The following is a 13156-nucleotide window of genomic DNA, read 5'->3' on the forward strand; positions in this document are numbered from 1 at the left end:
GTCCAATCTGATCTTGAATGTTTCCAGGGACGCGGCATCTACCACCTCTCTGGGCAACCTGTGCCAGGGTTTCACTACCCTCACTGTGAAAAATTTTTTCCTTATCTCTAGTGTAAATCCACCCATCTTTCAGTTTAAAAGCATGACCCCTTGTCCTCTTGCAACATGCCTTGCTAAAAAGTCTCTCCCCATCTTTCTTAGAAGCCCCCTTTAAGTACTGGAGAGCTGCAATAAGGTCTCCCCAGAGCCTTCTCTTCTCCAGGCTGAACAACCCCAACTCTCTCAGGCTGTGATCACAGGAGAGGTGTTCCATCCCTCTCATCATTTTGGTGGCCTCCTCTGGACCTGCTCCAACAGGTCTGTGTCTTTCTTGTGCTGAGGGCTCCAGAGCTGGATCCAATACTCCAGGTAGGGCCTCACCAGAGCAGAGCAGAGGGGCATGATCCCCTCCCTTGACCTACTAGCCACGCAGTTTTGGATGCAACCAAAGATACAGTTGGCCTTCTGGGCTGCGAGAGCCCATTGCTGGCTCATATCCAGTTTTTCATCCGCCAGTACCCCCAAGTCCATACAATGAATGAGTGAAAGCTTATCTGCTCCGTTGGGGCCTAAAAGATGGCCAGGAGTAGGCTGTCACCTGTAGATCAAACCATTCTCCACACTCCCACATCATATGCCTTTGGGCATGGGAGAAGGCTTTATACTCCATAAACTGTTTTGGTGGATGCTGTTGTACAGCCCTTACTGTATGATGTGAACAGATGTGCATCCATTATTGGACAGGGAGGTCATACAAAACTTTAGGGAAAAAGAGTGGTCAGCTATGGGTCAGCAGAACAGCTCAGCCCACAATCTGTCCTGGGAGGATCTTCAAAAAAGAGGTGAAGTGGGCCACAAGGCAAATGAGTCATCCTGGAAACCTGTTTCACTGACACATATAAATGCTTATTTTTGAGATTACATATAGAGTTTTCAAGGAACTTTGAAACTCAGTCTCATTTGTCAAAATGATGTAAGCACTTCAATGCCACAGACTGTTGAGAAGGCTGAGATTCCCAAGTCATTTTAAAACTTAGTTCCTGTTAACTGTTGTAACCTTGTTAACATACAAACTAGTCTATGGGTAAATCTTTCCCATAAAACATTTCTTAGGTGTGCATTTATATTATTCCAATCTTTAATATCTGACAATAAAACTAAGCGTTGTCTAAATGCTGTCCTTTTCATTGAGTGAAGTCAGGTTCCTCTGCATTTCTTTTGCTTTATTTATTCTTCAGTCTTATTACTTTTTTCACAGTTTATGAACTGTATATATCTGGCCACAAGTGGTGTTCCCCAGGACTCAGTATTGGGGTCAGTTGTGTTTAATATTTTTATCAATGAAGTGGACTAGGGGATCAAGTGCACCCTCAGTCAGTTTGCAGACGACACCAAGCTGGGTGGGACTCTTGATCTGCTCGAAAGTAGGAGGGCTCTGCAGAGGGATCTGGGCAGGCTGGATCAATGGGCCGAGATCAAGTGTATAGGGTTTAATAAGGCCAAGTGCTGGGTCCTGCACTTGGGTCGCAACAACCTCATGCAACGCTACAGGCTTGGGGAAGAGTGGCTGGAGAGCTGCCAGACGGAAAAGGACGTGGGGTGCTGGTTGACAATCGAATGAACATGAGCCAGCAGTGTGCCCAGGTGGCCAAGAAGGCCAACAGCGTCCTGGCCTGTATCAGCAATAGTGTGGCCAGCAGGAGTAGGGAAGTGATCGTGCCCCTGTGCTCAGCACTGGTGAGGCCACACCTTGAATCCTGTGTTCAGTTTTGGGCCCCTCACTAGAAGAAGGACATTGAGGTACTGGAGTGTGTCCAGAGAAGGGCAACAAAGCTGGTGAGGGGTCTGGAGAACAAGTCTTATGATGAGTGACTGGGGGAACTGGGATTGTTCAGTCTGGAGAAGAGGAGGCTGAGGGGAGACCTCATCACTCTCTACAACTACGTGAAAGGTGGTGATGGTGAGATGGGTGTTGGTCTCTTCTCCCAAGTAACAAGTGGTAGGACAAGAGGAAATGACCTCAAGTTGCACCGGGGAGGTTTAGACTGGATATTAGGAAAAACTCCTTTACTGAAAAGATTGTCAAGCATTGGAACAGGCTGCCCAGGGAGAGGGTTGAGTCACCATCCCTGGAGGTATTTACAAGGCATGTGGATGTGGTGCTTAGGCACATGGTTTAGTGATGGACTTGGCAGTGTTAGGTTTATGGTTGGACTCGATGATCTTAAAGATCTTTTCCAACCTTAATGATTCTATGATTCTATGAATGCTAAAAACACTGTCTGTAACTTCTGATAAACAAGCAACAATAAAAAATCTCATCCTACTTGCTGCTGAGGACTTTCAGACTCTTCTGGCCTATATCTGTTAATCAACTACCACTGCCTGAAATGCATTGCTTGATATGTTCATAAGAGATGTTTAGTAAGAAGATTGTAATGGAGGTAATAAATAGGATGGATCTTTAAATAAACAACAGGTAAGCTTAAAATGTTAGAAGGAAGAACTTATGGGAAGGGAAGGAGAAAGAAGGTTCATATTCTGGACACAGGTTGGTGATATGAATTATGACAAATGGTTTGAGCTAGATTTTTTAGAGGAGAAGGTCACATCTTAAATTGCCAGTTATGCATCTCTTTAGATTGGGCAGAACTCAATCAGTTTCCTGTGAAGTACTAATTCAGACTGAAACTGACACTTTGGTTTCTTCTTTGTTTTAGGAACGGCTGGTGCTGTCTGTCTTACCACGGTTTGTAGTCCTGGAAATGATAAATGATATGACCAACGTAGAAGATGAACATTTACAACATCAGTTTCATAAGATCTACATTCATCGTTATGAGAATGTCAGGTGGGTGCAGGAGACTCTTTAATGTTTAAGGTATCAGATGCTGCTAAGTGTCTCTTGTTTGAGAATTTCCCTTCTGTTGCTTTATTCATTCATAAACCAGAAAATTAGGGTACCCTTGTTTAAACCCTGAGCAGATAAGCACTTCGGTGCCTTCTTTTACTCATTAGGATGGCTGCATGCTTTTGCCATGGCAAGACCCATTTAACTGAACACTGCAGGATGGACCATTTGTATATTTTTTTTACTTTAATTAAGTGGTCAGGTTTGCACACAGAGGGCTGCCTGCATGTGGACACAGATTCTGCCACAACTTTCTGGTTGACCCCACACACTGAGAAATGAGATGAAGACTTGTAAGATGCTCTCAGAGATGTAGACATGTCATGTGGCTCCTCTGTTTAGTAGCCATTTTCATTCAATCACTCTTTTTATAATTTTCCTAATTCCATTTTCCTTCTTTATTTCCCTCGCTAAATTTTGTCTCTTCTGAAATTAATTAGTGGGAAGGTGATAGTTATCCTATGGGCTGCTACTTCAAGTAACAAGTCCTCATTGTACATATAAACCAGAATGATCAGCTTCTGCACCATGATGTTGCACAATCTCTGATTTTATTGTTGTTCCTGACCATCAGAATATTTAGCTAGGCCAACAATATTTACCATAACTTTGTCACATACCACAAGGGCAAATGATTGAGTGGCTATCACTGAAGTAAGTGAAAAATAAGCATCCTTGAATATGATGGGAAATGGTTTGCTAGGAAAGCGTGTACTTTGCCTTTTGATGAAACCCAAATATAACTTTGTCTGGAAGAGTTCAATAAACATAATTTGTACTTCTGCAGAAGAGTAAATTGATTAGCTGCTGCTTCTTTGGCCTTGCAGTATATCAGACATATTATTTTATTAAATCTGGTGGAAAGTATCAAGGACCCTTACAAAAGGTTTGAATTGCACTAAATTAAAATGTCTTCCATTACCCTTTTTCATTCTCAGGGCATGTGTTGCTGTAGAAGAATCAAAATAGGGAGAAGATGGCCCTTCTGTTTGAAAGGAAAACAGTTGTCATTGGGTGAAAACTTTAAACATAATTTATGTTTGAAGGAGATTTAGAATGAAAGTTCTGTGTGATTTAAAGTACAGACGTGAGGGACTAGATCTTTTCAAAACTGGGTTTCACCCTTTTTTTTCATAACTGTCTGAAACATTTATGAATGTTTCTGAACACTACCTAAACCAATGGAATATGACAGTTTGTGAGCCTCTGAATTCTTAGCCATACCCTTACCAGCCTATACATTTGAAGATGAGTTGAATTATCATTAGTTGTATTTTATTGTCCATTTCATCATTACTGTATTTATTGTTAGTGGTATTAGTGATTCTCGGACACTGTTAAATTGTGATCTTGTTCAATACAAATGAAAGATCTTCAGCTACCCTGATTGTAGCACAAATCATTAGTTGAATTTGAAGCGCTAACGAGGTTCATTTGGGTTATTTCCAGTCTGTGCCAGCATGATATGTGTCTCTTTGAATATTACTACTTTATAAAGTAGTCAATACTTTCCTTTCTTCAGCTGCTAAGTAGTGACCTGTTACATTCTTTGGTCTGTGTGATAGCTTGCACACCACAGATATTATGTGTATGTGTATGTTTCTCCAGATTCACATGTGCTCATTGTAGGCATAGTGAACTGCCAAAGTTGCACAGATAGAAAATTCACTGGCTGCTGAAATATAGGTTACAGCTCTGTTTGCAACTAGTTTGTTGACTAAGATGCTACCATAACTTCAGGCACCCAGTTTGATGCACCTAAATTCAAAGTATAATCACACTGAGCTGCTTGTGAAGTCAATGGAAAGAACAAGGAATCAGACAAATAAAGATTCATACCTTAAATAGAGGGTACTATACTTCCAACTCAAGTACCTTGTTAAGTCCCTAAAACTACATGCAGTAAAGCTGACCCAAGCCTGGATATATCAAGACTGTCATGAATCTGTCTGTTGTCTTAGGATTTGAGTCTTATATGACACAAAGATAAGTAAAGCCTGAAAATCACACTAAAAATTGAAATATATGAAATCAAACCCATTAAAAAAACAGCTATAAAAAAAACACCCTCAAAGAACACTGTCAGATACTAATGGACAGCTGGGTGCCGAGTTTATCTGCTTATACAGCATTCTATATAATGGGTACACTATGCCTCAGTCTTCTCACTGATAAATGGGGACAACTGTACTTATTAAGGCTTAACTATATCTTCCTGAATGATCTGAAATTCCAAAATTGCATAGCATATTTTTGTCAAAACCCTTTCTCATACTTGGTAGTATTTCTTTAGTCCCTTCAATATTTGTATTCAGTATTCCAGAATCTCCAAATCTCCAAGAGCAAAGGTAGCATGACTTTAAAATGGTCCTTCACTTTTAAATTGCTAGAAAGTAACCTAGCACATTCAGTTATCAAAGGAAATAGACTGCAATATTAATAGTTCTTCTTTTTTTAGCATTCTTTTTGCAGATGTTAAAGGATTCACCAACCTCTCCACAACTCTGTCAGCCCAGGAATTGGTCCGAATGTTGAATGAACTCTTTGCCAGATTTGATCGACTAGCACATGTGAGTTAAACACAGCTTACTGGCAAAAGGACACGAGGTCAGCTCTGTATTTGTGAGCTTTGGGAAATACCCTATGATCACTTTGAACAATATTAATTCAGATTTTCCCCACTGGGATTTTATACAGCCACTAATGTTGGAAGAAACTGACAAGTTTTATCAAAAGTCATGGGTTCTGATGGCACATGAAAGCTAAGAGAGTCATAAGAACTTGGCATGAGTGCAGATGTCCTACTACAGTCTCTAAAGAAGATTTGTAATTCTGGTCCTTGCTGGAAAATGAATTTTTTTTTAAGACAATATCTTTGTTTTGACTTATTCTAAGAACTGAGAAAAGTTGTAAGGACTGTTCATTTAAGGTACATATAAACAACCATAACAGTTATTGCAATGGTTAGTTACTACCAGGTTTTACAGTCTTTAGGTTGGATTCTATCTAACTCAACAAGGAAATTAATTAAACACAGTAGTGGAATTTATTACATCAGGTAAATTAGTTGCTACTTAACTAGTACTGCTTAGAAAAAGAGAAAAGCATAGAAATACAAGAACACATGGACAATTTTGCTAGATTTGCATTTTCTTTACTTCTTTTTTATATTTCTTTGGTCAAGGTTTCATTTCATGTGACTAGGTGTCAACATCTGAGCTGGCTCATAATAATAAGGCTGTTAGCGTAGGCAATGAAGTGCATTTAATAGAGTTTAGCTTATAATTTATCCAACCAAATCATAGCGTCATAGAATCATAGAATCATTAAGGTTGTAAAAGACCTTTAAGATCATCAAGTCCAACCATAAACCCAACACCACCATATCCGGAAGCGCCACGTCCACACGTTTTTTGAACACGTCCAGTAATGGTGACTCCACCACCCCCCTGGGCAGCCTGTTCCAATGCTTGACAACCCTTTCAGTAAAGGAGTTTTTCCTAATATCCAATCTAAACCTCCTCTGGTGCCATTTCCTCTCATCCTATCACTAGTTACTTGGGAGAAGAGACCAACACCCTCGTCGCCACAACCTCCTTTCACGTAGTGGTAGAGAGCGATAAGGTCTCCCCTCAGCCTCTTCTTCTCCAGACTGAACAACCCCAGTTCCCTCAGCCACTCATCATAAGACTTTTCTCCAGACCCCTCACCAGCTTCGTTGCCCTTCTCTGGACATGCTCCAGCACCTCAATGTCCTTCTTGTAGTGAAGGGTCCAAAACTGAACACAGTATTCGAGGTGCGGCCTCACAAATGCCAAGTACAGGGGCACAATCACTTCCCTACTCCTGCTGGCCACACTCTTTCTGATACAGGCCAGGATGCTGTTGGCCTTCTTGGCCACCTGGACTCATGTTCAGATGGCTGTCGACCAACACCCCAGGTCCCTTTCCACCGGGCAGCTCTCCAGCCACTCTTCCCCAAGCCTGTAGCGTTGCATGGGGTTGTTGTGACCCAAGTTCAGGACCCTGCACTTGGCCTTATTAAACCTCATACAGTTGACCTCGGCCCATCGATCCAGCCTGTCCAGATCCCTCTGCAGAGCCTTCCTACTTTCGAGTAGATCAACACTTACACCCAAATGTAGGCACCTACTATGGGAAAACAGAAATTAACAGTCTGAATATCATTGCCCGTACTCTCTATTTGCTATAAAGTGATCCTGGAGTGATTTGCTCTGATGTACACATCTTCATCCCTCACTGGTTTTTATACATTTCTGATTCAGGAGTACAGGGTGTTTGTCCATGTGTTGCATCAATAAGACCCTTGGTTTCGTCTCTCAGCTTGCAAATTAAAGTCAAAAAAGGCAATACCTCCATAATTATTCAAAGTTCTTTTGAGTCAGCTATTTTTAGCTGAAATAGCAATGTGTTTTCTCAAGTACAGAGTGATGCCATAACCCATTTATAGGGGTGGACACTGACAAATTGGTAAATGCAATCTACAATATTTGTTCTGTAAACAAAAAAACCCATCAATCCTGATCTATGTTAAAACCAGGCAGTGTGAAATAAGTTACCTGAGTATTGTCCGCTTCTGCATGGCTTGACAAATGTAGCTACCCTAAGCAAAGAAACATACTTTAAATGAAATTAAATGTATGTATGTCACAGAAGTATTTTAGGAGGAATATGTACACAATATGATTTATTGCCTTGCTTTACATTGCAATTTTGCCTAGCATTCTTGGTAGAACAGATTCTTCTTTCATGATCATTAGCCATGTTTTCTAATCATTCCAAGAACTATATTTAACCAATAGAGATTTTGTACAGAAAGACTAGATCCAATAAAAGAGTTAAGAACAAGGAAGGCATTTACATCTAAAACTGTATGCTGGAGAATTAACTTAACACTGAAGGCACTTCCCTGCTTGGTTTTAATATTTTATGGGTATTGAAAAATTTACTTCTTTAAATGCCCAGAGGTTTTCCCCTTCTCTGTGGTTTGTCATACATCTCCTACTTAAATCCCCTAGAAATCTGTCTGTCGCAGTCCTAAACTAATAAATCTTCATGGAGAAGACTGAATGTGCCCACATAGGGGTGGATATCCCAAAAATGTAGGTGAGTTTATTTTAAAGAAACAGTAATAAATATACCAGTTTGTCTAATATAGCCAAGAAGTTAATTACTTACCCAGAAATTTGCAGAGTTTGGGATGACAGAAGTTCTCTGTCTGCAAAATGTCATCATAGGCTCCTTCATGAATTTTCTTTCCTGGTCTGTGAATTTGCTTTTCTCTTTTACACGTCATTGCCTAGACTAATCCAGTTTGCCTAGAACAATCCTCTGAAAGGCAGAAGACACAAGGAAGAATCACTGCAGAAATTGAACAGATTTGACTACAAAGATTAGAGTGATCTAACCATGACAAATTAAAACTTATTGAAACGAAAAGCATTTTGATTGTGTTCCTTGATTGTAGCTTCTGAGACCTGTATGTCATGATACCTGCCTGATGTCCTGACAATAGAGATGCCCAACAGCCCTAGAGAGGAACAGAAGCTCTACATAGCTTTTGGTGTTTCTGTCCAACCCAAGGAGATGAACTCTCCCTCTGTACTTTATAGGAAACAAAGACTCCCCACTCAGGGTTCTGGACTCTTATGGAGGACTCTTTTTAGGCCAGATGCCTAAAATATAAGGGCCTAAATCCTGTATTGGACTTAACCTTTGCCTTTGCAAAATTTTGGAAGTGGACACTGACTGCTCCATGACCCAGATTTTAAGGACTTCTGATTTACATGGACTTAATATCCTACTCAACTGATGTTGTATGAAGCTTTCACATCTGGCAAAGGTGTATCTTCTGGCAAAATGCCAAGTCTTCATCTGAAAGTCCCAGGAGATGGAGAAATATTTGTCTATCCTGGGAGTCTATTCCAGTGCCTTAACACTCTCACTGTTAATTTGGTATGGCTTGTTTCTTACTTGATTTTTTCTGACTTTGGATTACAGACATTGATTCTTGCTATGACCTATTTTTCCTAGACAAAAGAGACATCTTGTAGCCACTGATTTTCTCCAGGAAAACATTTGTGTGCTTTGATTAAGTCACTTTTCAGGTTTCCTTTTGATAAAAGAAACTGACCAAGCTCATTGTGAGGCTTTTTTCTCTGTAAGATTTGTTCCTTCAAATAATATTTGGGGTTTTAAGGCATAAGCACTAGTACCGAAAGCAGTGTTCCTGGACTAACCTCCACTAGTGGAGTTAGTGTGGTGGAGGCAGAGCATCCTATTCTCTCTTTCCTTGATCACTCTCCAAAGATCACATGTTTCTGAACATACAGTGATGACATTATTATACTGAAGTATATTATTTTGGGTTTTTTATGTTCTTGCTGTCTGGTTATTTACCACCATGCCTGCATGGCAATTGATCATTCTACCAGTCTTACTCCTTCTGCAAATGTTATTAGAAATGGTTTCATACTTGCTTGTAAAACTTTGACAGGCCTTTTGGAAAGTGGTCCTTTCAAAACCTCCCTAGAAGGATCTTCCATTAATGAAGATTACACATTCACATCTAGATTTCAGATCTATTACTTAACAAATTCTTAATCAGCTTAACTAGAGTCATCATAACTCTTTGAGATAGACACTGTTACGCAAACTCTTGTGTTTTGCTAAGAATTATCATCAAAGCAAAGAGGTCAGTTGCAGAAAGCTTGAGGCGGTTTCCTTGGTTTTTTAAGGAAAATCCTTATAAATCCTTATTTACTTCTAAATAAAAGTAATATTTTATAATCTCATATAAAGGATTGTTTGATCTGCTCTATCATCTTATTTAAATCATACAATGTTAAAGACGACACTATTTCACAGTTCATTGAAGAATGTAATTTAGCTTAGTTTCTTGTTTCTCTTATTCAGCCTTTTTCTAGTGCAATGCAGAAGCAATGAGAGCTCAGAGATTTTTTTTAATCTTCAGTTGGTTACATCAAGTATTATGGCATATGTTGATACACATAATTAATAACAACAAATTCCATAATATCTGTATCATTACCACATATCACTTTGAATAAAAATTAGAATTAATTTCAATATTTCTTATAAGAAAGAAATGTATTATGTTATGTACAGCTACTTCCCCTTTCTAATCACGCTATGATATTTGTGAAAGATTTATGGTTATTAAAGATAAAAGTGTCAGTTGGAAAGCACAAAAAATCAAAAAATAAGTTAACATAAAACAGATATGAAGAAAAGATTTCCCTATATATCCATCTACTGAAAGGCCTAAACAGAAACTTAACTTAATTAATATTACTATTTTCCCTAGGCAGAAATTTTGAGGAGAGAAGGGAAATAAAATGGCATTTGGTAAGATACTTAAGCCTAAAAAAGGTCCTGGTTTGATGAAATAATAGTTATTTTTGATGTTTGTTTTTCCCCTGCCTTCTCTGCAGTGCTAGATGTCAGCCGATACTACGATTTAAATTGTTTGTCCTATTTCTAAATGCATCTACACTGTGTGTAGATTCAGTTTCAGATATGACAAAAGCTAAAGAGGAAAACCCTAAATAGAGGAGCAGACATCTGTAAGCTTTGTCGCAACAGCAGCTGATGTAGTCCAACATCAGTGAGACCTAAAGGTACAACATTTTAATTTAGACACACACCCAAAGATGAACACACAGAGAGTCTTAGGTTTGAGTTTGGACCCATCTGCTGAAACAGAAATGTTCCCCTGAAAGATTAAAATCCATGGTTTTCATATAAGAATAAAATGACTGGCCTGTAAGACACTTCATCTCTTCACAGTCTCATCAGCTCTTACACAATAAACTGGAATACCAGTGCTGCTTCCTCAGAGGAACTGTAGATGCTGAATGGAAAATTCACACTTTAATATGAACCTTTTTTCTCTTTGTGTCACTAGCCTGGTGTTAGCGGCAGTTATTTATATAATGTAAATGACAGGTTGCTCTCACTTATTAAAGAAGTGATGATTATTTTTTCCTAAGAGAGATGGTCTCTTTCTGTAACCTTGGTTAATCTCTTGGGAGATTGCGGACAACCTGCCAAAAGTTCCTCCAACAGTGTATTACCTGTATTACTTGTGACTAGCAATTCCAGGGGTGGAAACCAGCCTAACTAGCAGGCTCCACAAGAAGGAATCATGGTATTGCCCCAGTACAATACCTGCACCAGCTGGTATCAAACAGGGAGGAGTGGAAGGCTTTGAAGGTTCTTTTGTCTCCTCAATAAAGACACTCCTGTTGCAGTGCTTTACTGTTCCCTGCCACATTTAACCTCTGAGCTGGCAGTGTTTTCTTCTTTTGTGAAATGATCTTCACAGTTATAACCTGCAGGACTCTGACTCCCTAAAAAAAACCTGTCTGTTTAAACATATATGCCAATAAATAAAAGTGTGAATTTCTTCATGCATATATGTTTGGGGTATTGTACTAAGAAGCAGAGTTAACTGCATTTTGCGTGTACATATGTGTTATGTAGTTAATTATGAAGACATTGTTTGAATTTGTAGCAATGGGAGGGAGTGGATGCTCTTTTTGCAGTGCTTAATTCTAGGGTGTTTTCCCAGTGTCAATAATTAATTGTCTAACACTAGTTAATAAACAACACTATTAAACAATGTTCTTACTAAAGCTATAGTATTTCGTATGCTAAAGAGACCGGTAAATCATCAAAAGACCTACACAGTCAAATAAAACCCCAGTCCACAAAACACTCTTAGAAGTGGTGGTCTATAGGCATTTTATTTAAAAAGTCAGCTGATAATGATAGATTTAATAAAATCTCAGTTTCAAAATTTCTCAGTAATTTAGGAACTATGTTACGTAAATCCAAACCTGATAAATCCCCTATTTTGTTGACTAAATTGGGATTTGAATGAAATTTAGGCTTCACATGTATGTTCTTGAGAAAATTCCACCTCACCCTTTAGGTATATGCAGTCCTAGATGTACCTAAGGGGCAGAATTTCCATGCAGAATTGCTCCTGCGTTAGCAGGAAAGAAACACATCTTGAATCCTTCTAACAGGGATTTCTGTGCCTGAAAACACTTATGGCATAATCTACTCAAGACTAGATGGCAAGGATGGTTGCTCACCAGACACAACAGCCACAGCTGTTTTTCTTCCACAGTGCGGCAAGAGACTGAAGTGTTGATATGATATATTAGGAAACTTGTGCAGAAATGCTCCGCAGTTCCTTCTGCAGCATGAGAGACCCCAAGCCCGTATTTTCTGTCAGCCTGGTGAAGCCCTAACCACCCCACCATAGGCTATTCTAAAAAAAAAAGAAAGCATTCCTTATATGTTATGCTAAACGGTGTAAAAAGAATTTAATGTAGGGCTATATTTAAGTATTCCCTGGTCCAAGCAGCGGATGAAAGAATGCCAGATTTTTCCCTTTCTGTGTATAAAAGACAGAAACAGTCCTTGCAACCGCGACCCAAACCTGGTCCTCTTTTCTGTCTGCAGCACTGGACAGGAGAACTTCCCTCTGTCTGGTTCTGTCAAGGTCCCAGCTCTGTTTTCCAAAGCAACAGAGCTGCAATACGAGGAATTTGGATGGACCTCTCACTCTAGCCCACCCCAAAAGCCTGCTGATTAAGAGCCTTGGCCTAGACCCCATTCCTGCTGAGAAATGCCTTTTATCTCGGTTTCCTGTACCTTTGGCAAATGTTTCAGGAACTGAGCTATTGTACACAGAGGCCAAGTCCCTGCCTCCTCCTACTCTGGCCGCCTTTTAAAAGGAGATTTACGTGTATGATCTCTTTGTTCTGCAGTTCAGCCTCAGTAATTTCTCATCCACAATAATCTAATTTTTTAGCTTGAAATTATAAAAATTGTGAATGTGGACTTTGCTGTGAGCTGTTCACTAGCGTACAGGTTTCCCTTCAAAAGTAGGTGGATTAATTCACCAAGGGCAGAATTGAAAAAGTGGCATAATTTATAAAACACAATCACTTTTTCCTCCCTCGTCAGAAATTTAGCCCAAGGAAACAAGAAATACTAATGAAGTTTCTGACTTGATATTTGAGCAACTCATTTCTTCAGCTCTGCTTTATGCCCATTTGCTTTGCTTCTTTTCCAGTCACTATGGGTGTCATTAATAAGCTTAAACATAAATCATTCACAAGTAATTATTTATGAAAAATCTGCATATTT

The 13156-nt window shown here is 39.4% G+C and overlaps 1 protein-coding gene across 1 annotated transcript in view; it reads left to right on the top strand.

The window, feature by feature from the left end:
* The window catches only part of ADCY8 (adenylate cyclase 8), a gene marked incomplete at its 3' end in the record, with an annotated part of 140195 nt that overhangs the window by 61829 nt on the left and 65210 nt on the right, over positions 1 to 13156 (top strand). The window contains exons 3-4 of the mRNA XM_082014870.1: positions 2760 to 2890; positions 5409 to 5520. Coding sequence (XP_081870996.1) covers positions 2760 to 2890; positions 5409 to 5520 — 243 coding nt within the window. The remainder of the gene's footprint in view (positions 1 to 2759; positions 2891 to 5408; positions 5521 to 13156) is intronic.

Source organism: Phaethon aethereus (assembly GCF_964289735.1).
Source record: "Phaethon aethereus genome assembly, chromosome: 2".
NCBI lineage: Eukaryota > Metazoa > Chordata > Aves > Phaethontiformes > Phaethontidae > Phaethon > Phaethon aethereus.